Consider the following 27,690-nt stretch of genomic DNA (forward strand, 5'->3'; position numbering starts at 1 on the left):
TCCTACTCAGAATACCACAGACAAGGTTTAGACTTTTCGGATTCTCATGAATGCCGCCATCAATCCTGCTTATACCACGAAGATTCTGATTAAGGAATCTAAGAGATACTCATTCAATCTGATGTAGAACGGAGGTGGTTGTCAAGCACACGTTCATGGATTGAGGAAGGTGATGAGTGTCACGGATCATCACCTTCTCCATAATTAAGCGCGAATGAACATCTTAGATAAGAACAAGCGTGTTTGAATGGAAAACAAAAGTAATTGTATTAATTCATCGAGACACTGCAGAGCTCCTCACCCCCAACAATGGAGTTTAGAGACTCATGCCGTCAAAAAATATGTAATTCAGATCTGAAAAATGTCATGAGGTACAAAATAGTTCTCTAAAAGTTGTTTAAATAGTAAACTAGTAACCTAGGTTTACAGAATATGAATAAACTAAGATAATTGGTGCAGAAATCCACTTCTGGGGCCCACTTGGTGTGTGCTGGGGCTAAGACTAAAGCTATCCACGAACTGAGGCTTTTCTTGGAGTTGAACTCCAAGTTATAACGTGTTTTGGGCGTTCAACTCCGGATCATGACGTGTTTCTGGCGTTTAACTCCAGACAGCAGCATGTACTTGGCGTTCAATACCAAGTTACGTCGTCTATCTTCACGCAAAGTATGGACTATTATATATTGCTGGAAAGCCCTAGATATCTACTTTCCAACGCCATTAAGAGCGCGCCAATTGGACTCTTGTAGCTCCAGAAAATTCATTTCGAGTGCAGGGAGGTCAGGATCCAACAGCATCAGCCGTCCTTTTTCAGCCTAACTCAGATTTTTGCTCAGCTCCCTCAATTTCAGCCAGAAAATACCTGAAATCATAGAAAAACACACAAACTCATAGTAAAGTCCAGAAATATGATTTTTGCCTAAAAACTAATAATATTTAACTAAAAACTAATTAAAACATGCTAAAATCTACATGAAATTACCCCCAAAAAGCGTATAAAATATCCGCTCATCACAACACCAAACTTAAACTGTTGCTTGTCCTCAAGCAACTAGATAAATAAAATAGGATAACAAGAAATTAAGAAGCAATAATATTTCAGAGTTTTAAGTGAAGCTCAGATTCTAATTGGATGAGCGGGGCTAGTAGCTTTTTGCTTCTGAACAGTTTTGGCATCTCACTTTATCCTTTGAAATTCAGAATGATTAGCATCCATAAGAACTCAGAATTCAGATAGTATTATTGATTCTCCTAGTTTAGTATGTTGATTCTTGAACACAGCTACTTTATGAGTCTTGGCCGTGGCCCTAAGCACTTTGTTTTCTAGTATTACCACCGGATACATAAATGCCACAGACACATAACTGGGTGAACCTTTTCAGATTGTGACTTAGCTTTGCTCAAGTCCCCAATTAGAGGTGTCCAGAGTTCTTAAGCACACTCTTTTGCTTTGGATCACGACTTTAACCACTCAGTCTCAAGCTTTTCACTTGGACCTGCATGCCACAAGCACATGGTTAGGGACAGCTTGATTTAGCTGCTTAGGCCTGGATTTATTTCCTTGGGCCCTCCTATCCATTGATGCTCAAAGCCTTGGATCCTTTTCACCCTTGCCTTTTGGTTTAAAGGGCTATTTGCTTTTTCTACCTCTTTTGCTTTTTTTTTTTTTGCAAGCTTGTTTTTCACTGCTTTTTCTTGCTTCAAGAATCAATTTTGTGATTTTTCAGATATCAATAACATTTCTCTTGTTCATCATTCTTTCAGGAGCCAATAATTTTAACATTCATAAAATTCAATATCAAAAATATGCACTGTTCAGGCATTCAGTCAGAAGACAAAAAGTATTGCCACCATATATAAATAATTAGAATTTTTCTTATTAAGAACTCGAAAAAAATATTGCCTCTTTATTCTAAAAATCTACTATTTTATTCATGTTTGATGATGATGAGAAAAATAAATTATAACTTAATTGGAATTAAAATCAAAGTAGAGATACTAATTACTACTACTAATATATAACTTCTAAGGTAAATTTCTAATAAGAACAGTTATCACAGAGTTAAGGCAAAGATTAGAACTCAACGACCTTTATTTTGGGAAGTGGATGTTCCTCTAGTCTGTGGGGTGCTTGGTCCTTCAAGATATAATTTCTGACGCTTCAGTTCCTTCAAGTTACATCCTTGCTCTTCCTGTTTCCTTAGGTGCCATGATCTTGATGAGTTTTAGCTCAATGATCATGGCAAATCACACCAAACTTAGAGGTTTGCTTGTCGTCAAGCAAAAGAAAGGATAAGAGAGGAATAGAGGGAGAGGCAATTTCGAAATTCAAAGGATATGATGAGTTGAAAAAGATTTAAAAAAAAAGATATAAGATAAAATATATGATTTATAAAAGATAAATATGATAAGAAAAAGATATAATTTAAAAAGATATGAATGATATTTAAAAATAAATCTGAATTTTTAATTTGAAAAAGATTTTAGAAGATAATTAAGTGTTGAAGAACTTAAAAAAAAGAGTTGGATTGGATTGGAAAACAATTTGTTTTTATGGATTAAGATGCATGTAATATTTTTGAAAAAGGGATTTTAGAAATTAGGGTTCTTAGAAATTAGAATTAAAATTTTTGAAATTGAAGGATGATATTTGGAAACATGTTTATGCAAGAAATCATGAATTGAAACATAAAAATTAGAAATTTTGTGAAGAAAAACGAATTTTACCTCCTCCCCACCATCCTGGCGTTAAACGCCCAAATGCTGCATGTTTTGGGCGTTTAACGCCCAATTGCTGCTTCGCCTGGGCGTTCAACGCCCAGCTGTTGCTTCTTTCTGGCGTTGAACGCCAGGAAGTCCTTTGTTACTGGGCGTTTTTCTGAACGCCCAGGATGCTGTCAATATGGCGTTAAACGCCCAGAAGGTGCTTCTTTCTGGCGTTCAACGCCCAGAAGATGCTCCTTTCTGGCGTTTAACACCCAGATGGCTACCCTTACTGGCGTTGAACGCCCAGTGGGTGCTTCTTTTGGGCGTTCAACGCCCAAAATGTTTCTTACTGGCTTTTTTTTCACGCCAGTGAGCTTCCAAATTCCCTTGTAACTCTGTGAATCCAATCAATTGCTATTTTACCTTGAAGATACTTTGACATATACCTGTAAAAATCAATTAATTAATCAAAACGAATAAAATTAAATTTTGTGATTGGCTGGGTTGCCTCCCAGCAAGCGCTTCTTTATTGTCCTTAGCTGGACAGTGAGCTCTCATGGAGTCTCACAGATAATCAGAGCAAGGTAGGGACCTCCTAACATCAAACTTAGAGTTTGAATGTGGGGGTTCAACGCCAAACTTAGAGTTTGGTTGTGGCCTCCCAACACCAAACTTAGAGTTGGACTGTGGGGGCTTTGGTTGACTCTACAGTGAGAGAAGCTTTTCATGCTTCCTCTCTATTGTTACAAAAAGAGAACCTTGTGTCTTATAGTTTGCAATGTCTGCAAACCACAGAGCTTCCTGAACAGCAAATAATTGCTCATCCGGAAAGGTTTCAGAGATCTCAGTAGGAGGGAGGGATGCTCCTGCTACTGGTTCTATCCGGGACAGGTGATCAGCTACTTGATTCTCTGTTCCTTTTCTGTCTCTTATTTCTATATCAAACTCTTACAGAAGCAACACCCATCTTATGAGCCTGGGCTTTGAATCCTGCTTTGTGAGTAGATATTTAAGAGCAGCATGGTCAGTGTACACAATCACTTTTGATCCTACTAAGTAGGATCTAAACTTGTCAATGGCATAAACCACTGCAAGTAATTCTTTTTCTGTGGTTGTGTAATTTTTCTGGGCATCATTTAAAACACTGCTAGCATAATAAATGACATGCAGAAGGTTGTTATGCCTCTGTCCTAATACTGCACCAATGGTATGGTCACTGGCATCACACATTAGTTCAAAGGGTAATGTCCAGTCTGGTGCAGAAATAACTGGTGCTGTGACCAGCTTAGCTTTCAGGGTCTCAAACGCCTGCAGACACTTTGTGTCAAACACAAATGGCATGTTAGCAGCTAGCAGATTGCTCAGAGGTTTTGCAATTTTTGAAAAATCCTTTATAAACCTCCTATAGAATCCTGCATGCCCCAAAAAGCTTCTGATTGCCTTAACATTGGCAGGTGGTGGTAATTTTTCAATTACTTCAACTTTAGCTTGATCCACCTCTATTCCCTTGTTTGAAATTTTATGCCCAAGGACAATCCCTTCAGTCACCATAAAGTGACATTTTTCCCAGTTTAAAACTAGGTTGGTCTCTTGGCATCTTTTCAGAACAAGTGCTAAATGGTTAAGGCAGGAGCTGAATGAGTCTCCAAATACTGAAAAGTCATCAATGAAGACTTCCAGAAACTTCTCTACCATATCAGAGAAGATAGAGAACATGCACCTTTGAAAGATTGCAGGTGCATTGCACAAGCCAAATAGCATCCTTCTGTATGTAAATACTCCAGATGGGCATGTGAATGCCGTTTTCTCTTGATCCTGGGGATCTACTGCAATTTGATTATAACCTGAATATCCATCCAGGAAGCAGTAGTATTCATGACCTGCTAGTCTTTCTAGCATCTGGTCTATGAATGGTAAAGGAAAATGATCCTTTCTGGTGGCTGTATTGAGCCTTCTATAATCAATACACATACGCCACCCTATAACTGTTCTTGTAGGAACCAGTTCATTTTTTTCATTATGAACCACTGTCATGCCTCCCTTCTTAGGGACGACTTGGACAGGGCTTACCCAGGGGCTGTCAGAAATAGGATAAATAATCCCAGCCTCTAGTAATTTAGTGACCTCCTTCTGCACAACTTCCTTCATGGCTGGATTCAGCCGCCTTTATGGTTGGACCACTGGCTTGGCGTCACCCTCCAATAGGATCTTGTGGATGCATCTGGCTGGGCTAATGCCCTTAAGATCACTGATGGACCACCCAAGAGCTGTCTTGTGTGTCCTTAGCACTTGAATTAGTGCTTCCTCTTCCTGTGGCTCTAAGGTAGAGCTTATGATTACAGGAAAGGTATCACCTTCTCCTAGAAATGCATATTTCAGGGATGGTGGTAATGGTTTGAGCTCAGGTTTGGGAGGTTTCTCCTCTTCCTAAGGGATTTTCAGAGGTTCAATTATTCTCTCTGATTCCTCCAAATCAGGCTGAACATCTTTAAAGATGTCTTCTAGCTCTGATTCGAGACTCTCAGCCATATTGACCTCTCTTACCAGAGAGTCAATGATATCAATACTCATGCAGTCATCTGGGGTGTCTGGATATTGCATGGCTTTGGCAACATTCAACTTGAACTCCTCCTCATTGACTCTCAGGGTTACTTCCCCTTTTTGGACGTCAATGAGGATTCGGCCAGTTGCTAGGAAAGGTCTTCCTAGAATGAGAGTTGCACTCTTGTGCTCCTCCATTTCCAGCACCACAAAGTCAGTAGGAAAGGCAAATGGCCCAACCTTGACAATCATGTCTTCAATCACGCCTAATGGGTATTTAATGGAGCCATCAGCAAGTTGAAGACATATCCGGGTTGGTTTGACTTCTTCAGTCAAACCAAGCTTTGTGATAATAGATGCAGGTATTAAGTTGATACTTGCCCCAAGATCACATAGAGCTTGCTTGGTACAATTACCCTCTAATGTGCATGGTATCATAAAGCTCCCGGGGTCTTTAAGCTTCTCAGGTAAGCTTTTCAGAATGACTGCACTGCATTCTTCAGTGAAGTAAACTTTTTTAATTTCTCTCCAATCCTTCTTATGACTTAAGATCTCTTTCATGAACTTAGCATAAGAGGGTATTTGCTCAAGTGCTTCTGCAAACGGAATCTTTATTTCAAGAGTCCTGAGATAGTCTGCAAAGCGGGCAAATTGCTTATCCTGTTCCGCTTGGCGGAGTTTTTGAGGATAAGGAATTTTGGCTTTGTATTCCTCAACCTTAGTTGCTGCAGGTTTATTACCTACAGAAGTGGGTTGGGAAGCCTTTTTAGAAGGGTTGTTATCAGCACTTGTATGTGACTGATCCCCCACAGGCATTTAAATGCCAGGGGTGGAAGCTGGAGTGGCGTTAGACGCCACCTCCTTATTTGTTACTGGCGTCTGAACGCCAGAACTATGCTCCCTTTGGGCGTTCAACGCCGGATTCATGCTTGTTTCTGGCGTTGAACGCCAGAAATGAGCATGGGCTGGGCGTTCAGCGCCAGCATTATTCTTCTCTGGGCTCTGATTGTCCTCAGAGGGATTTTGAGTAGCTATTTGTTCATTTCTTGGCTTCCTGCTGCTTTGAAGTGAGGTATTTAATGTTTTCCCACTTCTTAATTGAATTGCTTGGCATTCTTCTGTTATTTGTTTTGATAGTTGCTTTTCTGTTTGCTTTAAATGTACTTCCATATTCCTGTTAGCCATTCTTGTTTCCTGGAGTATTTCCTTGAATTCGGCTAGCTGCTGGGTTAGAAAGTCCAGCTGCTGATTGAATTCATTAGCTTGATCTACCGGATTGAGTTCAGTAGTTACTGTTTTAGCTTCTTCTTTCATGGAAGATTCACTGTTTAGGTACAGATGCTGATTTCTGGCAACTGTATCAATAAGCTCTTGGGCTTCTTCAATTGTTTTTCTCATATGTATAGATCCACCAGCTGAGTGGTCTAGAGAAATCTGAGCTTTTTCTGTAAGCCCATAGTAGAAGATGTCTAATTGCACCCACTTTGAAAACATTTCAGAGGGGCATTTTCTTAGCATCTCTCTGTATCTCTCCCAGGCATCATAAAGGGATTCATTATCTCCTTGTTTGAAGCCTTGGATGCTTAGCCGTAGTTGTGTCATCCGTTTTGGAGGGAAATAGTGATTCAGGAATTTTTCTGACAGCTGTTTCCATGTTTTTATGCTATTCTTAGGCTGGTTATTTAACCATCTCTTAGCTTGATCTTTTACAGCAAATGGAAACAGTAATAATCTGTAGACATCCTGATCTACTTCCTTATCATGTACTGTGTCAGCAATTTGTAAAAATTATGCCAGAAACTCTGTAGGTTCTTCCTGTGGAAGACCGGAATACTAGCAGTTTTGCTGCACCATGATAATGAGCTGAGGATTCAACTCAAAGCTACTAACTCCAATGGAGGGTATACAGATACTACTCCCATATGAAGCAGTAGTGGGGTTAGCATATGACCCCAGAGTCCTCCTGGACTGTTCATTTCCGCTTATGTCCATGTTGGAGTAAAGGGGTAATGTGGATTTAAATTTTTAGTTTATAAATAAAAAATTCGAAATAAAATAAAAACCAAAATAAAAATAAGATAAAATAAGAAAATTAAAATAAAAAAAAGTAATAAGAATTTGAAAATATTTTATGAAGATTTTTGAAAAAGTGAGGAGAGAGAAAGTGGTTAGGCTATTTTTGAAAAAGATAAAAAAATTTTTTTAAAAAAAAAAACTTAAAAAGATAAGAATTGAAAAATTTTAAAATTGAAATCTGAATTTTTATAAAAAATTTTCAAAAAAATAGTTCAAAATTAGTTAGAAAAGATATTTTTTTGAATTTTGAATTTTATGATGAAAGAGAAAAACACATAAAAGACACAAGACTTAAAATTTTTAGATCTAATGCTCCTTATTTTCGAAAATTTTGGAGGGAAAACACCAAGGAACACCAAACTTAAAAATTTTAAGATCAAGACACAAGAAAAACTCAAGAACACCTTGAAGATTCACAAGAACACCAAACTTAAAATTTTTAGAAAACTTTAATAAAATTTTCGAAAATTATGAAAAGATTAACAAGAAAACACCAAACTTAAAGTTTGGCACAAGATTAAATCAAGAAAAATTATTTTTGAAAAAGGATTTTAAAAAGAAGGCACCCAATTGCTAAGAACATAAACCCACGCTATAATCAACTGAGCTAAAAATGTAACGTATTTTAAATATGTATTATTTTTATGGATAAAAGTATAATTTTTGAAAGGTAATGTTTTGAAAAAGCACAAGAAAAACAAGAAAAGACACAAAACAAGAAAAACTCAAGATCAAACAAGAAAAATAAACAAGAACAACTTGAAGATCAATGAAGAACAAAGAACACAAGTTCGAAATTTTAAAGAAAAATATAAATATGCAATTGACACCAAACTTAGAACAAGACACTAAACTCACGAAAAAAATTAAAATTTGATAAAGAAAAATAATATTTTTGAAAAAAAAAATTTTTTTTAAAAAGGGATAATAAAAGATGCAATTCTAGTAAAAAAAAAGGATAAATTCTTCCTAATCTAAGCAACAAAATAAACCTTTAGTTGTTCAAACTCGAATAATCCCCGGCAACGGCGCCAAAAACTTAGTGCACGAATTTGCAATCCGTACAACTAACCAGCAAGTGCACTGGGTCGTCCAAGTAATACCTTACGTGAGTAAGGGTCGATCCCACGGAGATTATTGGTTTGAAGCAAGCTATGTTTATTATATTAATCTTAGTCAGGATACCAATAAGGTTATTTGGTTTTAATTGTAAGAAGTCAAAGTATTTGGAATAAGGAATTGTTACTTTATTAATGGAGAATATGTTGGGGTTTTGGAGATGCCTTGTCCTCTGAACTTCAACTCTTCCTTGAAATCCTTTTCCCACACGCAAGGTTCCTTCCATGGCAAGCTCTATGTAGGGTGTCACCGTTGTCAATGGCTACTTCCCATCCTCTCAGTGAAAATGGTCCAAATGCTCTGTCACAGCACGGCTAATCATCTGTCGGTTCTCAATTAGGCTGGAATAGAATCCATTGATTCTTTTGCGTCTGTCACTAACGCCCAGCCTTCAGGAGTTTGAAGCTCGTCACAGTCATTCAATCCCAGAATCCTACTCAGAATACCACAGACAAGGTTTAGACTTTCCGGATTCTCATGAATGCCGCCATCAATCCTGCTTATACCACGAAGATTCTGATTAAGGAATCTAAGAGATACTCATTCAATCTGATGTAGAACGGAGGTGGTTGTCAAGCACACGTTCATGGATTGAGGAAGGTGATGAGTGTCACGGATCATCACATTCTCCATAATTAAGCGCGAATGAACATCTTAGATAAGAACAAGCGTGTTTGAATGGAAAACAAAAGTAATTGTATTAATTCATCGAGACACTGCAGAGCTCCTCACCCCCAACAATGGAGTTTAGAGACTCATGCCGTCAAAAAGTATGTAATTCAGATCTGAAAAATGTCATGAGGTACAAAATAGTTCTCTAAAAGTTGTTTAAATAGTAAACTAGTAACCTAGGTTTACAGAATATGAATAAACTAAGATAATTGGTGCAGAAATCCACTTCTGGGGCCCACTTGGTGTGTGCTGGGGCTGAGACTAAAGCTATCCACGAACTGAGGCTTTTCTTGGAGTTGAACTCCAAGTTATAACGTGTTTTGGGCGTTCAACTCCGGATCATGACGTGTTTCTGGCGTTTAACTCCAGACAGCAGCATGTACTTGGCGTTCAACACCAAGTTACGTCGTCTATCTTCACGCAAAGTATGGACTATTATATATTGCTGGAAAGCCCTGGATGTCTACTTTCCAACGCCGTTGAGAGCCCGTCAATTGGACTTCTGTAGCTCCAGAAAATTCATTTCGAGTGCAGGAAGGTCAAGATCCAATAGCATCAGCAGTCCTTTTTCAGCCTAACTCAGATTTTTGCTCAGCTCCCTCAATTTCAGCCAGAAAATACCTGAAATCACAGAAAAACACACAAACTCATAGTAAAGTCCAGAAATATGATTTTTGCCTAAAAACTAATAATATTTAACTAAAAACTAATTAAAACATGCTAAAATCTACATGAAATTCCCCCAAAAAGCGTATAAAATATCCGCTCATCAGGTTCCTACAAGAATAGTTACAGGGTGGCGTATGTGTATTGATTATAGAAGGCTCAATACAGCCACCAGAAAGGATCATTTTCCTTTACCATTCATAGACTAGATGCTAGAAAGACTAACAGGTCATGAATACTACTGCTTCTTGGATGGATATTCAGGTTATAATCAAATTGCAGTAGATCCCCAGGATCAAGAGAAAACGGCATTCACATGTCTATCTAGAGTATTTGCATACAGAAGGATGCCATTTGGCTTGTGCAATGCACCTGCAATCTTTCAGAGGTGCATGTTCTCAATTTTCTCTGATATGGTGGAAAAATTTCTGGAAGTCTTCATGGATGACTTTTCAGTATTTGGAGACTCATTCAGCTCATGTCTTAACCATCTGGCACTTGTTCTAAAGAGATGCCAAGAGACTAACCTGGTTTTAAACTGGGAGAAATGTCACTTTATGGTGACTGAAGGAATTGTCCTTGGGCATAAAATTTTGAACAAGGGAATAGAGGTGGATCAAGCTAAGGTAGAGGTAATTGAAAAATTACCACCAGCAGCCAATGTTAAGGCAATCAGAAGCTTTCTAGGGCATGCAGGATTCTATAGGAGGTTTATAAAGGATTTTTCAAAAATCGCCAAACCTCTGAGCAATCTGCTAGCTGCTGACATGCCATTTGTCTTTGATAAGGAGTGTCTGCAGGCATTTGAGACTCTGAAAGCTAAATTGGTCACAGCATCAATTATCTCTGCACCAAACTGGACATTACCATTTGAACTAATGTGTGATGCCAGTGACCATGCCATTGGTGCAGTGTTGGGACAAAGGCATGACAAGCTTCTGCACGTCATTTACTACGCCAGTCGTGTTCTAAATGACGCACAGAAGAACTACACAACCACAGAAAAAGAGCTACTTGCAGTGGTTTACGCCATTGACAAATTCAGATCCTATTTAGTAGGATCAAAAGTGATTGTGTACACTGATCATGCTGCTCTTAAATATCTACTCACAAAGCAGGATTCAAAACCCAGACTTATAAGATGGGTGTTGCTTCTGCAAGAGTTTGATATAGAAATAAGAGACAGAAAAGGGACAGAGAATCAGGTAGCAGATCACCTGTCCCGAATAGAACCAGTAGAAGGGGCGTCCCTCCCTCTTATTGAGATCTCTGAAAACTTTCCAGATGAGCAATTCTTTGCCGTCCTAGAAGTGCCATGGTTTGCAGACATTGCAAACTACAAGGCAGTGAGATTCATACCCAAAGAATACAGTAGGCAGCAATCAAAGAAGCTGATCACAAATGCAAAGTATTATCTTTGGGATGAGCCGTATCTCTTTAAGAGATGTGCAGACGGAGTAATCCGTAGATATGTGCCTAAAGAAGAAGCACAGAAGATCCTATGGCAGTGCCATGGATCCCAGTATAGAGGACATTTTGGAAGTGAGCGAACAGCCACAAGAGTCCTCCAATGTGGCTTCTACTGGCCTACTCTTTATAAAGATTCCCGAGTGTTTGTACTTAATTGTGACAGTTGCCAAAGATCTTGTAATCTGCCTCACAGTTATGCCATGCCTCAACAAGGGATCTTGGAGATTGAGTTGTTTGATGTATGGGGTATTGACTTCATGGGACCTTTCCCACCATCATACTCAAACACTTATATTCTGGTGGCAGTGGATTATGTATCCAAATGGGTGGAAGCTATTGTAACACCTACTAATGACACTAAAACAGTGTTAAAATTCCTCCAGAAACACATCTTCAGCAGATTTGGTACCCCTAGAGTATTAATCAGTGATGGGGGCACTCATTTCTGTAATAAACAGCTTTACTCTGCTTTGGTTCGTTATGGAGTTAGCCACAGGGTAGCCACTCCATATCATCCACAGACAAATGGGCAAGCTGAAGTCTCTAACAGAGAACTTAAAAGAATCCTGGAACAGACTGTAATTAACCGTAGAAAGGATTGGACAAGAAGCTTGGATGATGCTCTGTGGGCATATAGAACAGCATTCAAGACCCCTATAGGGACCTTCCCATACCAGTTTGTGTATGGAAAGGCCTGTCACTTGCCAGTGGAACTGGAACACAAAGCCTACTAGGCAACCAGATTCCTAAACCTTGATGCCAAGTTAGCTGGGGAAAAACGATTGCTTCAGTTAAATGAGCTAGAGGAATTTAGACTCAATGCTTTCGAGAATGCAAAAATTTACAAAGAGAAAGCAAAAAGATGGCATGATAAGAAGCTGTTATCCAGAGTCTTTGAGCCGGGGCAGAAAGTTCTACTATTTAATTCTAGGCTCAAATTATTCCCAGGGAAATTAAAATCCCGGTGGAGAGGTCCATATGTGATTACAAGTGTATCACCATATGGATACGTAGAGCTTCAGGATAAGGACTCTAACAAAAAGTTCATTGTTCATGGACAGAGAGTTAAACATTATCTTGAAGGCAATTTTGAGCAAGAATGCTCAAAACTGAGACTTGATTAGAGCTCAGTAATAGTCCAGCTAAGGACAATAAAGAAGCGCTTGCTGGGAGGCAACCCAGCCATTCACAAAATTTAATTTTATTTGTTTTTGCTAATTAATTGATTTTTACAGGTATATGTCAAAGTATCTTCAAAAGGTAAAATGGCAATTGATTGAATTCACAGAGTTACAGGGGAATTTGGAAGCTCACTGGCGTGAAAAAGCCAGTAAGAAATGTTTTGGGCGTTGAACGCCCAAAAGAAGCATCCACTGGGCGTTCAACGCCAGTAAGGATAGCCATCTGGGCATTGAACGCCAGAAAGAAGCTCCTTCTGGGCGTTTAACGCCAGAATTATAGCATCCTAGGCATTTAGAAAAACGCCCAGTGACAAAGGACTTCCTGGCGTTCAACGCCAGAAAGAAGCAACAGCTGGGCGTTGAACGCCCAGGAGAAGCAGCAATTGGGCGTTAAACGCCCAAAACATGCAGCATTTGGGCGTTTAATGCCAAGATGGTGGGGAGGAGATAAAAATTCATTTTTCTTCACAAATTTTCTAAATTTTTATGTTTCAAATCATGATTTCTTGCATAAACATGTTTCAAAATGTCATCCTTCAAATCAAAATAGTTTTCTAAGAACCCTAATTTCTAAAATCCCTTTTTCAAAAATAATATAGCTTCATACATAAACATAAACCTTTTTCCAATCCAATCCAACTCTTTTTCCATTTTTTTTAAAAACTTAATTATCTTTTAAAATCTTTTTCAAATTAAAAATTCAGATTTATTTTTAAATATCATTCATATCTTTTTAAATTATATCCTTTTCTTATCATATTTATCTTTTATAAATCATATCTTTTATCTTATATCTTTTTCTTATTTTCGAAAACCCACCCCCTCCCTTTATATCCACTTTCGGCACCCCTCTCATCATCCACCATTCCACACTTGCTCTCCTCCTATCCCTCTTCTCTCTTTTCTTTTGCTTGAGGACAAGCAAACCTCTGAGTTTGGTGTGCTTATCCGTGATCACAAAAACATGCTCACTTTGATTATGGCCCCTAAAGGAAAACAACCCAACCCAAGAGGCAAGAAAGAGAATATTTCAAAGCCACTTGGAATCAAGGGAAGTTCTTAACTAAAGAACATTCAGACCATTACTACAAAATAATGAGTCTAAGATCAGTGATCCCGGAAGTCAAGTTCGATCTAAAAGAAGATGAATATCCGGAGATCCAAGAACAAATTCGAAACAGGAACTGGGAGATCCTAGCTAATCCTGAAACGAAAGTGGGAAGGAATATGGTTCAGGAGTTCTATGCTAATCTATGGCAGACAGACAGGCAAAGAATAATTAGAGCTGCCCTCTATGATCATCGGACCTTAGTCAGAGGAAAGATTGTTCACACCCATCCTGACAAAATCAGGGAGATCTTTAAGCTTCCTCAACTGAAAGATGACCCAGACTCCTTTAATAGGAGAATGATGCGGGTAAACAAAGGCCTGGACAAGATTCTAGAGGATATATGCATCCCTGAAGCCAGGTGGACCACCAGCACCACTGGCATCCCAAATTAACTCAAGAGAGAAGATCTCAAACCAGCTGCCAGAGGCTGGCTGGACTTCATTGGGTATTCTATATTGCCCACCAGCAACCGTTCTGAAGTTACTGTTAAAAGAGCAGTAATGATTCACTGCATTATGTTGGGAAAAGAAGTAGAAGTCCATCAACTGATCTCGTGTGAACTATACAAAATAGCAAACAAGAATTCCAAGGATGCCAGATTTCCCTATCCAAGCTTAATTTCTATGCTCTGCAGAGATGCCGGAGTGAAGATGGGAATAACTGAGTATATCTCAGTTGAGAGGCCAATCACTAAAATATCAATGGAAAGACAACAGCTGCAGGATGATCCAATCAAGAGGAGAGCACAAGAATTCCTCCCAGAACTTCCTCAATTTGAATATTGGGAACATCTTGAGGCATCTATTTCCAAATTGCAAGAAGCTATGAACCAAATAAAGAAAGAACAGAACAATCAAAGTAGCATGCTTTGCAAACTGCTTAGGGAACAAGAAGAGCAAGGGCGTGACTTAAGGGAGCTGAAGCGCCAGAAATTAATCCTTGAAGGACCAAGCACCCCACAGATCAAAGGAACATCCACTTCCTAAAATACAGGTTGTTAAGTTCTAATTTTAGCTTTAACTCTGTGATAGTGTTATTATAGGAATTTACCTTAGAAGTTATATAGTAGTAGTAGTAGTAATTAATATATCTATTCTGGTTTTATTTCCAATTAAGTTATAATTTATTTTTCTCATCATCATCAGACATGAATAAAATAGTAGATAATTAGAATAAAGAAGTAATTTATCTTTTTCGAGTTCTTAATAATAAAAATTATAATTAATAATATGTGGTGGCAATATTTTTTGTCTTCTGAATGAATGCTTAAACAGTGCATTTTTTTTATCTTGAACTTTATGAATGTTAAAATTGTTGGCTCTTGAAAGAATGAGGAACACGAAAAATATTATTGATGATCAGAAAAATCATGAATTTGATTCTTGAAGCAAGAAAAAGCAGTGAAAAAAAAATTTACAAGGAATCATTGGATCAAGAAAAAGAACAAAAGCCAATAGCCCTTAAAACTAAAAGGCAAGGGTGAAAAGGATCCAAGGCTTTGAGCATCAGTGGATAGGAGGGCCCAAGGAAGTAATTCCAGGCCTAAGCGGCTAAATCAAGCTGTCCCTAACCATGTGCTTGTGGCATGCAGGTCCAAGTGAAAAGCTTGAGACTGAGTGGTTAAAGTCGTGATCCAAGTCAAAAAGAGTGTGCTTAAGAACCCTGGACACTTCTAATTGGGGACTTTAGCAAAGCTAAGTCACAATCTGAAAAGGTTCACCCAGTTATGTGTCTGTGGCATTTATGTATCCGGTGGTAATACTAGAAAACAAAGTACTTAGGGCCACGGCCAAGACTCATAAAGTAACTGTGTTCAAGAATCAACATGCTACACTAGGAGAATCAATAATACTATCTGAATTCTGAGTTCCTATGGATGCCAATCATTCTGAAATTCAAAGGATAAAGTGAGATGCCAAAACTGTTTGGAAGCCAAAAAGCTACAAGCCCCGCTCATCTAATAAGAATCTGAGCTCCATTTAAAATTCTGAGATATTATTACTTCTTAATTTCTTTTCATCTTAATTTATTTATCTAGTTACTTGAGGACAAGCAACAGTTTAAGTTTGGTATTGTGATGAGCGGATATTTTATACGCTTTTTGGGGGTAATTTCATGTAGATTTTAGTATGTTTTAATTAGTTTTTAGTAGAATATTATTAGTTTTTAGGCAAAAATCATATTTCTGGACTTTACTATGAGTTTTTGTGTTTTTCTGTGATTTCAGGTATTTTCTGGCTGAAATTGAGGGAGCTGAGCAAAAATCTGATTTAGGCTGAAAAAGGACTGCTGATGCTGTTGGATCCTGACCTCCCTGCACTCGGAAGGGATTTTTTGGAGCTACAGGAGTCCAATTGACGCGCTCTTAATTGGGCTGGAAAGTAGACATCCAGGGCTTTCCAGCAATATATAATAGTCCATACTTTACGCAAAGATAGACGATGTAAACTGGTGTTCAACGCCAGTTCCATGTTGCAGTCTGGCGTCCAGCGCTAGAAACAGGTTACAAGTTGGAGTCCAGCGCCCAAAACACGTTACAACCTGGCGTTCAACTCCAGAAACAGCCCAACCACGTGAGAGGCTTAAGTTTCAGCCCTAGAACACACCAAGTGGGCCCCAGAAGTAGATTTCTGCACTAATTATCTTAGTTTATTCATATTCTGTAAACCTATGTTACTAGTTTACTATTTAAACAACTTTTAGAGATTTATTTTGCAACTCATGACATTTTCAGATCTGAATTTTATATACTTTGACGGCATGAGTCTCTAAACTCCATTGTTGGGGGTGAGGAGCTCTGCAGCGTCTCGATGAATTAATGCAATCGTTTCTATTTCTCCCTTCAAACGTGTGTGTTCCTATTTAAGATGTTCATTCGCGCTTAATTATGAAGAAGGTGATGATCCGTGACACTCATCACCTTCCTCAACCCATGAACGTGTGTCTGATAAACACCTCCGTTCTACATCAGATTGAATGAGCTTCTCTCAGATTCCTTAATCAGAATCTTCATAGTATAAGCTAGAATTGATGGCGGCCACTCTTGAGGATCCGGAAAGTCTAAACCTTGTCTGTGGTATTCCGAGTAGGATTCAAGGATTGAATGGCTGTGACGAGCTTCACACTCGCGATTGCTGGGCGTGATGACAAACGCAAAAGGATCAATGGATCCTATTCCAACATGATCGAGAACCAACAACTGATTAGCCGTGCTGTGACAGAGCATCTGGACCGTTTTCACTGAGAGGATGGGAGGTAGCCACTGACAATGGTGACACCCTACATACAGCTTGCCATAGAAGGAACTTTGCACTTTTCCATGGATGGAATATTACATTACAGAAATTCAGAAGACAAAGCATCTCCAAAACTCCAACATATTCTCCATTACTGCATTACAAGTAATTAATTCACGCTCTTTTATTTTTCTAATAATTCAAATTGATAATTTTAATTGAATTCCTGACTAAGAATAATAAAATAAACATAGCTTGCTTCAAACCAATAATCTCCGTGGGATCGACCCTTACTCACGTAAGGTATTACTTGGACGACCCAGTGCACTTGCTGGTTAGTTGTGCGGATTGCAAAAGTGTGATTGCAATTTCGTGCACCAATATGCACTAAACTCAATTTTAGGATGCATGAACATGTGGAAATCACAATTAATGGGAAGTTAGATTTTGCATTTTAATTAAATGGATTGTCTTAAGTTAGGTGGAAAGTTTATGTTAATTAAGGATTCAAATTTTAGTCCACTTGGCCAAATACAATCCTACCTTGACTCTAACCCCATTACAACCCTTAAAAGTCCTCTTGATTTGTGTATTGGTGCATTAAATTTTTTTTGATTGTTAGATGAAGAGCAAGCTATAGAAAGCAAGATTAGCAGAGAATTGAGAGAATTGACCCTAGACACTTGAGAGTTAGAATGATATACACTACTAGTAAGGGTTCAGTGCTTAATTCTATGTTCCCTGCTTTCATGAGCTATCTTCTTCTTGCAAGTTATTTATATTGTATTTTTGTGATTTGAATTAGTGAAATCCAGTTCATATTTATTCTTGAAAGGTTTATTTACTTATTTACCAAGTAGGTAGAATCATTTTAGCATGTAGTTGCATTCACATTCATAGGTTGCATTGCATGAGTCTTGCCTTTCCCTACTCATTTATTTAGTCTCCTTGAGTTTAGCATGAGGACATGCTAATGTTTAAGTGTGGGGAGGTTGATAAACCACTATTTTATGGTTTACAATGTGTTTAATTGTGTGATTTTATCATGGTCTTTACCCACTTATTCATATAATTAGCATGCATTTATATTCCCTTCCTTAAATTATTACATGATTGAAAACATGCTTCTTTGGTCTTAATTTAGCTAATCTTAATCCTCTCTTATTACCATTCGATGCCTTGATCTGTGTGTTAAGTGTTTCAGGCTTTATATGGCATGAATGAGTGAGAGATTGGAAAGGAAGCTTGCAAAAATGAAAGGAACACAAGAAATTGAGGAGATGACCAGCGAGAAGTGACGCGTACGCGTCAGCGCAGAAGAAAGGAATTCGCAGTGACGCGGTCGCATGACTCACGCGACCGCGTGGATTGGAAAAGCACAAGTGACGCGGAAGCGTGGACGACGCGAACGCGTGGCAGGGAAAAGCGCGAATGACGCGTCCGCATGGATGACGCGATCGCGTGACGTGCGCGATCTGTAGAATTACAAAACTGGCAGAGATTCTGGGTCGCATTTCAACCCAGTTTTCGGCCCAGAAACACATATTAAAGTCAGGGAACTTGCAGAGACTCGGGATGCTCTTATAATTCATAATTTTAGTTTTAGATGTAGTTTTTAGAGAGAGAGGTTCTCTCCTCTCTCTTAGGATTTAGGTAGGATTTTTAGAAATTAGGATTTAATTCGACTCTTCATCAGGTTCAATGTTCTTTTACTTTATATTTATCTCTTATTTTCAGATACTTGAATGCTTATATTAGTTATGTTGCCTATTTGGCTTATGCCACATTCATGATGATTTTCTTATTTAATGTTATTTGAGGTATTCAGTTTAACATTACTTTCTTTTGCTTATGCTATTGATTATTCCCAATATGAAGACAATTTTATTCCAGTAGATTCAATTTCCTTTCCTTTTGGTCTTGGTTAAGAAATCAGTAACTCAGGAGTTATCTTAGCTCAACATAATTGATAACTGTTATCTTTGCTAATTGAATTGAACTTCAATAATCCCAACCTTTTCTTAGGAAATAAATAGGATTCGAAGGTCAAACTAATTAGTCCCTTGACTTTCCTTTGCTTTAGCTAAGGTTAACCAAGTGGAATTAAGATTCAACTTTCATTATTGTTGATAAGGGTAATTAAGTCTGGACTTCCAATTTCTCAAATCTTGCCAAAAGATTTGCTTTACAGTATTTATTTATTTTAATTGCCATTTGAATTACTTGTCATACTTCCTCCTTATTTCCAAAACCCTCAATTTTACCTTTTTCATAGCCAATAATAAAAACATACCTCCCTGCAATTCCTTGAGAAGACGACCCGAGGTTTAAATACTTCGGTTATCAATTTATTTAGGGGTTTGTTACTTGTGACAACCAAAACGTTTGTACGAAGGGATTTCTGTTGGTTTAGAATCTATACTTACAACGCGACTTTATAAAATTCTTTACTAGCAAAAATCCTAACGTCAGCCGCACACAGATAGGTTATTTTATCCATCATATCCAACCGAAATTGTTGAAATTCTTGATAGAACCTTTCCACATCAATCCTATGGGCTTGGGGTTGTCTGGGCTCAACTTGAGGCTCAAGTGCAGGAGGAGAAGGGGGAGGTTATTGTTGTGATTCTTCTCTTTGTCCTTCAACGTGGTATTTTCTCGCTCTTCATTCCATTACTGTCATGGTGATAGGCCTTACTACTTTTTTAGGGGTATCTTGCTCAATAAACACCCTAGCAACCTCACAAAGACGATGGATAAGATCTAGGAATCTAAGCCTTTACTTTTAATCGGAGCTTTATGCCATGATTCAAATGTGAGGGAGAATAAGGTTCTCCACTCTAATCTCTTCTCCAATCATGATTGCGTAGACTAAGACAGCTTGATCCATTGTCACCTCTGAATGATTAGAGGTAGGGAAAATTGAATGTTGGATAAAATCCAACCACCCCTTGACGACAGATACTAGATCCGACATTTTTAATTGGTTTGGTATCCCTTGCATCGAGTTTTTATTGTATCCCAGGAACACAAATATTATGGAGCACATCTTGCTCCTTTTTATTGGTCATCATCCTCATGGCATACTCACAGTAAGTTGTATCGGAAGAACGAGGTGAAAGAGAAAGGCGGAAAACCCTTCGGATACTCTAAGGCCCATAGTCAATGGGTTGACCTCGGACATAACTCATATAAGTTGGCTCTGAGTTCTTAAGTCTCTTTCTCATGGCTCAACCAAGCATTAGCATAAAATTCATGGGTCAAAGTAAAGTTCACATTCTTTGGTAGACTTATCAAGATGGTTCACTTTTATTTGGAGATCTCGACTTGAATTACTGAATATTCTTCCGGTTTTAAATCAAATCTTACGTCAAAAATTATGGTCTTATCTTTTATTTATGTTCTATACTGATCCTCATGTAAAAACAACTAATAGTAATGGTAAAAAATAATAAATTTTGATCACCTTTAAACATTTCTTCTCATAAAATTTTACTTCATTCAAAATCTAAACAATACTAACTTGCTTGTCTACTTCACTCAAAATTCTACTACTAGATAACTACTAGATGTATGTAACTCACCTTCTTTAAAAAAAATTTACACTAAAATCAATCATTAAAATAAATGATTATGTATTCAAATATAAATTTATATGTAATTTAGTTTTTTAATATATATTCTATATTTTAATGTCAATTTTACATTGAAAATTAATTTTAGTTACTAATTTTAATATACACATAAGTAATTGAAAAAATTATTAATCTCACATTTCCGAAACAAAGCAGCTTCAAGAAGTTATACTCCCTCGGTAAATAAAGCCACGACTTTAGAGCTTCCATGATAAATGATCCATGAATAATAGCTCCTTGAAACGTTACTGTACTTGAAGTTAACACATATAAGATATAGAAGGGTTATATTCAAGTAAACATTTAATCAACTGACAGTAAACAAAGAGAAGAACAAAGTTGTGTTTGGTGAAGCAGGAAAAGACTTTGTTGATGTTCTATTTAGCTTCCTTACTCTTCCTTTGGGAACCATTGCAAGGCTTGTGGCAAAGGAGGAGAAAGATTTGCAGCCAGTTAAAGTTGGATCACTAAGTTCTCTTTATTCAAGTGTTGCAAATCTTGATGAAAGTGAGTATCTGACTACTGAAACGTGTAAAGAGATGCTACTGCAACCGAGAAACTCCATGGAGCCTTATATAAAGAAAATGAAGCTCAACATTGATGACACAAAACCCACAACCTACTATGTATGCAACAACATTCGTAGGTGTAGACACCACCAAACCAAGGTGGAGGCGAGCACTTTTTCAAACAAGCAATGTAGCTATTGTGGGGAATTGTGTGCAAAAACTATTTCCCCACTATTCTCTGCCGATGTCTTTGATGGCTTTGTTAAGAGTGGTGTGGCCTTTTTAATCAGCGATGAACTCAAGGTTGTGCCGATTTCCATGGATGCCATGTGTGATATGTTCAAGGATTCTGGAACAGATGACATGCGTCCAGTGGAACAAGTAACTGTGAATGTCACTAAGAAACAGGTTATTATACATGAAGCTTGAATTCATTCTCTTAGTATATTTCTTCATTTTTTTTTTTTTTTTGTTTTGAAAAATATTGAAAAGTTTCCATTGTGACTATACCATTTATCTGTGCATATTATTGATTAGGTATTGGAATTGCTCAAGATTAGTTTGGTCTCAAAGACAACACTGTCATATGCGTTCTTGGAAAAGAAGCCTTCTATTTGGACATTTTTAAGCCCAATACGTCTGTTTGACATTGCATCTAAAGGTGGTAGTAGTAGCAAGAAAATTGAAGTGAAAGTTGTGCAGAGAAAATCTGATAGTAGGATTTTGTTTGTCCAAGGGAAAAAAGATTTTGCTGACATGCTTTACAGCTTCCTAACATTTCCTTTGGGAGCTGTTGTTAAATTGCTGGAAGGAAATTCTTGTATGGGAAGCATGGATGCATTGTATAACAGCATTGTTGGTTTAAGTGAGGATTATTTTGTTTCAAAGGAAGTGAAAGACATGCTTGTTTCTCCTCTACTTGCCCCACAATTCAAATTAAGCAACCAGATTATTCCACTTGATGAATCTCATGCTCCAACGTATTATTTTGACACGGCACTCGGCTATCACTATCTATCCACATGTAGAGGATGTGAAGCTTTAGAATTGGATATGTTTGATCCCACAGATAACGGAGGAAGTGAAAAAGGATTTGCTAAAGGACCAACACTATACTTTGCAACCGATGATTTAATTGTGACACCAATGTTATCCATTTCTATTATATCTCCTTTAAATAGTACTAATACTCCCATTTGTGACTTGGTGGAGAAAATGGTCAGCATTGGTATCAATGAGGTAACTGTATGTCTAAATTTTGTTTCTTATTTTAAGCATCAATTGAAAATGTAAAATTCTTTAATTTTTTTCTCTTGAACTTTTGAAAATTTTGTGGACTCTGCTAAATTGCTTGAAAGTTTGTTTTGCACCTTTTGCTAACAATATTGCATTATGTTTGTTTAATCAGGCTCTCGCATATTGAAAGCATCATTGACCACCACATCAGCTTTGACAACTGGTCTCAATCACTTGTTCTCCAAAGTTAAGGAGGAGAAATGAGAAATGAAGAATCTTTATTTGGTGTTCTGCAGAGGTTCGTTAATGTTTCAATCATGCGATGCACAAGATGGCGTATATGTTCATTTGTTAATTTAGTTTCTGAATTTTGAATCAACTAGTGTATGTCCCGTACACTGGATAATATATAAAATTATATAAATTTTTTAATTAAAATTTAAATAAAAATATATATAATATATTAAAAATAATTAATATTTGTTTTAATTAATTTGAACTAGTTGGATGATCATTTTATTTGTTTGTTTAAACAAGTATTTAGAGTTTGAATCTCGTCTTGTGTGTATAACAATTCATTAGTTAGTGACATACCTTTAATAAATAGAGCATTAATATGTGGTGGATTAATCTTCGATTTGCCGAGTTAGGAAATCTGTAAAAAAAAATTGTATTTATCTTTAAAATAGATTAATTTTTTATTAATAGCAATACTTATGGACTTTTGTCGTTATTAAAATTTACTTGGGATAATTTTATCTGTTGGTATCATATTCATTCTTGAAGTCAAAACAATATGATCAACATTGTTACTTATTAAAACTTCAGATTTTATGAAATGATTTTTTTTTATAAACCATTCAATATTAAATAATATGTATAATTTCACAATAATTTTAATAAATTTATAATTTCTACAAACATAAAAGAATTATAATTTTTAAATTCACACACATTAAAGTCTTTATAATTATAAATATATAATAAACATAATTATAAACCAAATTTTTTGAAACAAAATAATAAACCAATATTATCCGAAGCAAATTTTTTGAAACAAAATAATAAACCAAATTTTTTGAAACAAAATAATAAACCAATATTATCCAAAATATTATTCAAAATATATAATTAAACATCTTCAAGTTTATAATCAATCAAACATAAAACATAATCCAAAATATAACTTAGAACATCTTCAATTATCATCTTCATCCTCTTGTAAATTAATAACATCATAAAAATTTATAAAAAAAATGGCACTGACAAAATAAAAGCTTGGCCCAGCAGGGAAGCCTGTCCCGCCCCATCAAAGCACCGCTAAAGCCTATGGATTAGACGATGCAGGGTATATGGACTTTTTAAGTTTGGCGGTTGGTGCACGAATTTGTGATCCGCACAACTAACCAGCAAGTGCACTGGGTCGTCCAAGTAATACCTTACGTGAGTAAGGGTCGATCCCACGGAGATTATTGGTTTGAATCAATCTATGTTTATCTTATTATTCTTAGTCAGGATATTAATTAAAATTATCAGTTGGAATTATTAGATTGGAAAAATAAAAGAAAATAAAAGCGTTACTTGTTGTGCAGTGATGAGAAATATGTTGGAGTTTTGGAGATGATTTGTCCTCTGAACTTCAACTCTTCCTTGAAATCCTTTTCCACACGCAAAGTCCCTTCCATGGCAAGCTCTATGTAGGGTGTCACCGTTGTCAATGGCTACTTCCCATCCTCTCAGTGAAAACGTTCCTATGCTCTGTCACAGCACGGCTAATCATCTGTCGGTTCTCAATCAGGTTGGAATAGAATCCATTGATTCTTTTGCGTTTGTCACTAACGCCCAGCCTTCAGGAGTTTGAAGCTCGTCACAGTCATTCAATCCCAGAATCCTACTCAGAATACCACAGACAAGGTTTAGACTTTCTGGATTCTCATGAATGCCGCCATCAATCCGGCTTATACCACGAAGATTCCGAGTAATGAATCTAAGAGATACTCATTCAATCTGATGTAGAGCGGAGGTGGTTGTCAGACACACGTTCATGGATTGAGGAAGGTGATGAGTGTCACGGATCATCACCTTCTCCATAATTAAGCGCGAATGAACATCTTAGATAAGAACAAGCGTGTTTGAAATGAAAAATAAAGGAATTGTATTAATTCATCGAGACGCTGCAGAGCTCGTCACCCCCAACAATGGAGTTTAGAGACTCATGCCGTCAAAAAGTATGTAATTCAGATCTAAAAATGTCATCAGGTACAAAATAATTCTCTAAAAGTTGTTTAAATAATAAACTAGTAACCTAGGTTTACAGAATATGAGTAAACTAAGATAATTGGTGCAGAAATCCACTTCTGGGACCCACTTGGTTTGTGCTGGGGCTGAGACTAAAGCTATCCACGAGTAGAGGCTTTTCTTGGAGTTGAACTCCAAGTTATGACGTGTTTTGGGCGTTCAACTCCGGATCATGACGTGTTTCTGGCGTTTAACTCCAAATAGCAGTGTGTACTTGGCGTTCAACGCCAAGTTACGTCGTCTATCTTCGCGCAAAGTATGGACTATTATATATTGCTGGAAAGCCCTAGATGTCTACTTTCCAACGCTGTTGCGAGCGCGCCAATTGGACTCCTGTATCTCCAGAAAATCCATTTCGAGTGCAGGGAGGTCAGGATCCAACAGCATCAGCAGTCCTTTTTCAGCCTAAGTCAGATTTTTGCTCAGCTTCCTCAATTTCAGCCAGAAAATACCTGAAATCACAGAAAAATACACACACTCATAGTAAAGTCCAGAAATATGATTTTTGCCTAAAAACTAATAATATTTAACTAAAAACTAATTAAAACATGCTAAAATCTACATGAAATTACCCCCAAAAAGCGTATAAAATATCCGCTCATCACAACACCAAACTTAAACTGTTGCTTGCCCTCAAGCAACTAGATAAATAAAATAGGATGAAAGAAATTAAGAAGTAATAATATCTAAGAGTTTTAAATGGAGCTCATATTCTTTTTAGATGAGCGGAGCTTGTAGCTTTTTGTTTCTGAACAGTTTTGGCATCTCCCTTTATCCTTTGAATTTCAGAATGATTGGCATCCATAGGAACTCAGAATTCAGATAGTATTATTGATTCTCCTAGTGTAGTATGTTGATTCTTGAACACAATTATTTTATGAGTCTTGGCCGTGGCCCTAAGCACTTTATTTTCCAGTATTACCACCAGATACATAAATGCCACAGACACATGACTAGGTGAACCCTTTCAGATTGTGACTCAGCTTTGCTAGAGTCCCCAGTCAGAGGTGTCCAGAGTTCTTGAGCACACTCTATTTGCCTTGGATCACGACTTTAACCACTCAGTCTCAAGTTTGTAACTTGAACCTGCATGCCACAAGCACATGGTTAGGGACAGCTTGGTTTAGCCGCTTAGGCCTGGAACTATTTCCTTAGGCCCTCCTATCCACTGATGCTCAAAGCCTTGGATCTTTTTCACCCTTGCCTTTTGGTTTTAAGGGCTGTCTGGCTTTTATTCCTTTTGATTCAAAAAAAATTTTTTTTTACTGCTTTTTCTTGCTTCAAGAATCAATTTCATGATTTTTCAGATCATCAATAATATTTTTCGTGTTCCTCATTCTTTCAGGAGCCAATATTCATAAAATTCAAGATAAAAATTATGCACTATTCAAGCATTCATTCAGAAAACAAAAAGTATTACCACCACATGTAATTAATTATAATTTTTATTATTAAGAACTCGAAAAATATAGATTACTTCTTTATTCTAAAAAATCTACTACTTTATTCATGCCTGATGATGATGAGAAAAATAAATTATAGCTTAATTGGAAATAAAATCAAAGTAGATATACTAATTACTACTACTATATATCTCCTAAGGTAAATTTCTATAATAACACTATCACTAAGTTAAAGCAGAAAAATTGGAACTCAACAACCTGTTGTTTTGAGGAGTATATGTTCCTCTAATCTGTGGGGTGCTTTTCAAGGATTAATTTTTGGCGCTTCAGCTCCCTTAGATCACGCCCTTGCTCTTCTTGTTCCTTAAGCAGTTTGCAAAGCATGCTACTTTGATTGTTCTGTTCTTCCTTTATTTGGTCCATAGCTTCTTGCAATTTGGAAATAGAAGCCTCAAGATGTCCCCAATATTCGAATTGAGACAGTTCTGGGAGGGCTTCCTGTGCTCTACTCTTGGCTGAATCATCTTGTTGCTGTTGTCTGACCATTGATATTCCAGTGATTGGCCTCTCAACTGGGATATACTCTGTTATTCCCATCTTCACTCTGGCATCTTTGCAGAGCATAGAAATTAAGCTTGGATAGGCCAATCTGGCGTCCTTGGAATTCCTGTTTGCTATTTTGTATAGCTCACATGAGATCAGTTGATGGACTTCTACTTCTTTTCCCAACATGATGCAGTGAATCATTACTGCTCTTTTAATGGTAACTTCAGAACGGTTGCTGGTGGGCAATATAGAACGCCCAATGAAATCCAGCCAGCCTCTGGCTACTGGTTTTAGATCTTCTCTTTTGAGTTGAATTGGGGTGCCAGTGGTGCTGGTGGTCCACCTGACTTCAGGGATGCATATATCCTCTAGAATCTTATCTAGACCTTTATTTACCCTCATCATTCTCCTATTAAAGGAGTCTGGGTCATCTTTCAGTTGAGGAAGCTTAAATATCTCCCTGATCTTGTCAGGATGGGTATGAACAATCTTTCCTCTGACTAAGGTCCGATGGTCATAGAGAGCAGCTCCAATTATTCTTTGCCTGTCTGTCTGCCATAGATTAGCATAGAACTCCTGAACCATGTTCCTTCCCACTTTCGTTTCAGGATTGGCCAAAATTTCCCAGTTCCTGTTTCGAATTTGCTCTTGGATCTCCGGATATTCATCTTCTTTCAGATCAAAATTGACTTCCGGGATCACTGATCTGTGACTCATTATTTTGTAGTAATGGTCTGAATGTTCTTTAGTTAAGAACTTCCCTTGATTCCAAAGTGGCTTTGGAGTATTCTCTTTCTTGCCTCTTGGGGTGGGTTGTTTTCCTTTAGGAGCCATGATCTTAATGAGTATGTTTTTGTGATCACGGATAAACACACCAAACTTAGAGCTTTGCTTGTCCTCAAGCAAAAGAGAAGAAAGAAGAGGGATAGGAGGAGAGCAAGTGTGGGATGATGATAATGAGAGGGGCGCCGAATTCAATATATAGGGAGGGGGTGGGAAATTTCGAAAATAAGAAAAAGATAAGATAGAAGATATGATTTATAAAAGATAGATATGATAAGAAAAAGATATAGTTTAAAAAGAGAAAGATATGAATAATAATTAAAAAGATAAATCTGAATTTTTAATTTTGAAAAAGATTTTAAAATGATAATTGAGTTTTGAAAACAAACTTAAAAGAGTTGGTTTGGATTGGAAAACAATTTGTCTTTATGGATTAAGATATATTTGAAATTTTTAAAAAAGGGATTTTAGAAATTAGGGTTCTTAGAAAACTAATTTGATT

The 27,690-nt window shown here is 37.2% G+C and overlaps 1 protein-coding gene across 1 annotated transcript in view; it reads left to right on the forward strand.

The window, feature by feature from the left end:
- LOC130975312 (uncharacterized) overlaps positions 1-22,422 on the forward strand; it is a 29,764-nt gene extending 7,342 nt beyond the window's left edge. The window contains exons 2-4 of the mRNA XM_057900123.1: positions 20,732-21,330; positions 21,460-22,150; positions 22,331-22,422. Coding sequence (XP_057756106.1) covers positions 20,732-21,330; positions 21,460-22,150; positions 22,331-22,422 — 1,382 coding nt within the window. The remainder of the gene's footprint in view (positions 1-20,731; positions 21,331-21,459; positions 22,151-22,330) is intronic.
- The last annotated feature ends 5,268 nt before the right edge of the window (positions 22,423-27,690 follow it).

The sequence above is a fragment of the Arachis stenosperma genome, chromosome 4 (assembly GCF_014773155.1).
Source record: "Arachis stenosperma cultivar V10309 chromosome 4, arast.V10309.gnm1.PFL2, whole genome shotgun sequence".
NCBI classification, from domain to species: domain Eukaryota; kingdom Viridiplantae; phylum Streptophyta; class Magnoliopsida; order Fabales; family Fabaceae; genus Arachis; species Arachis stenosperma.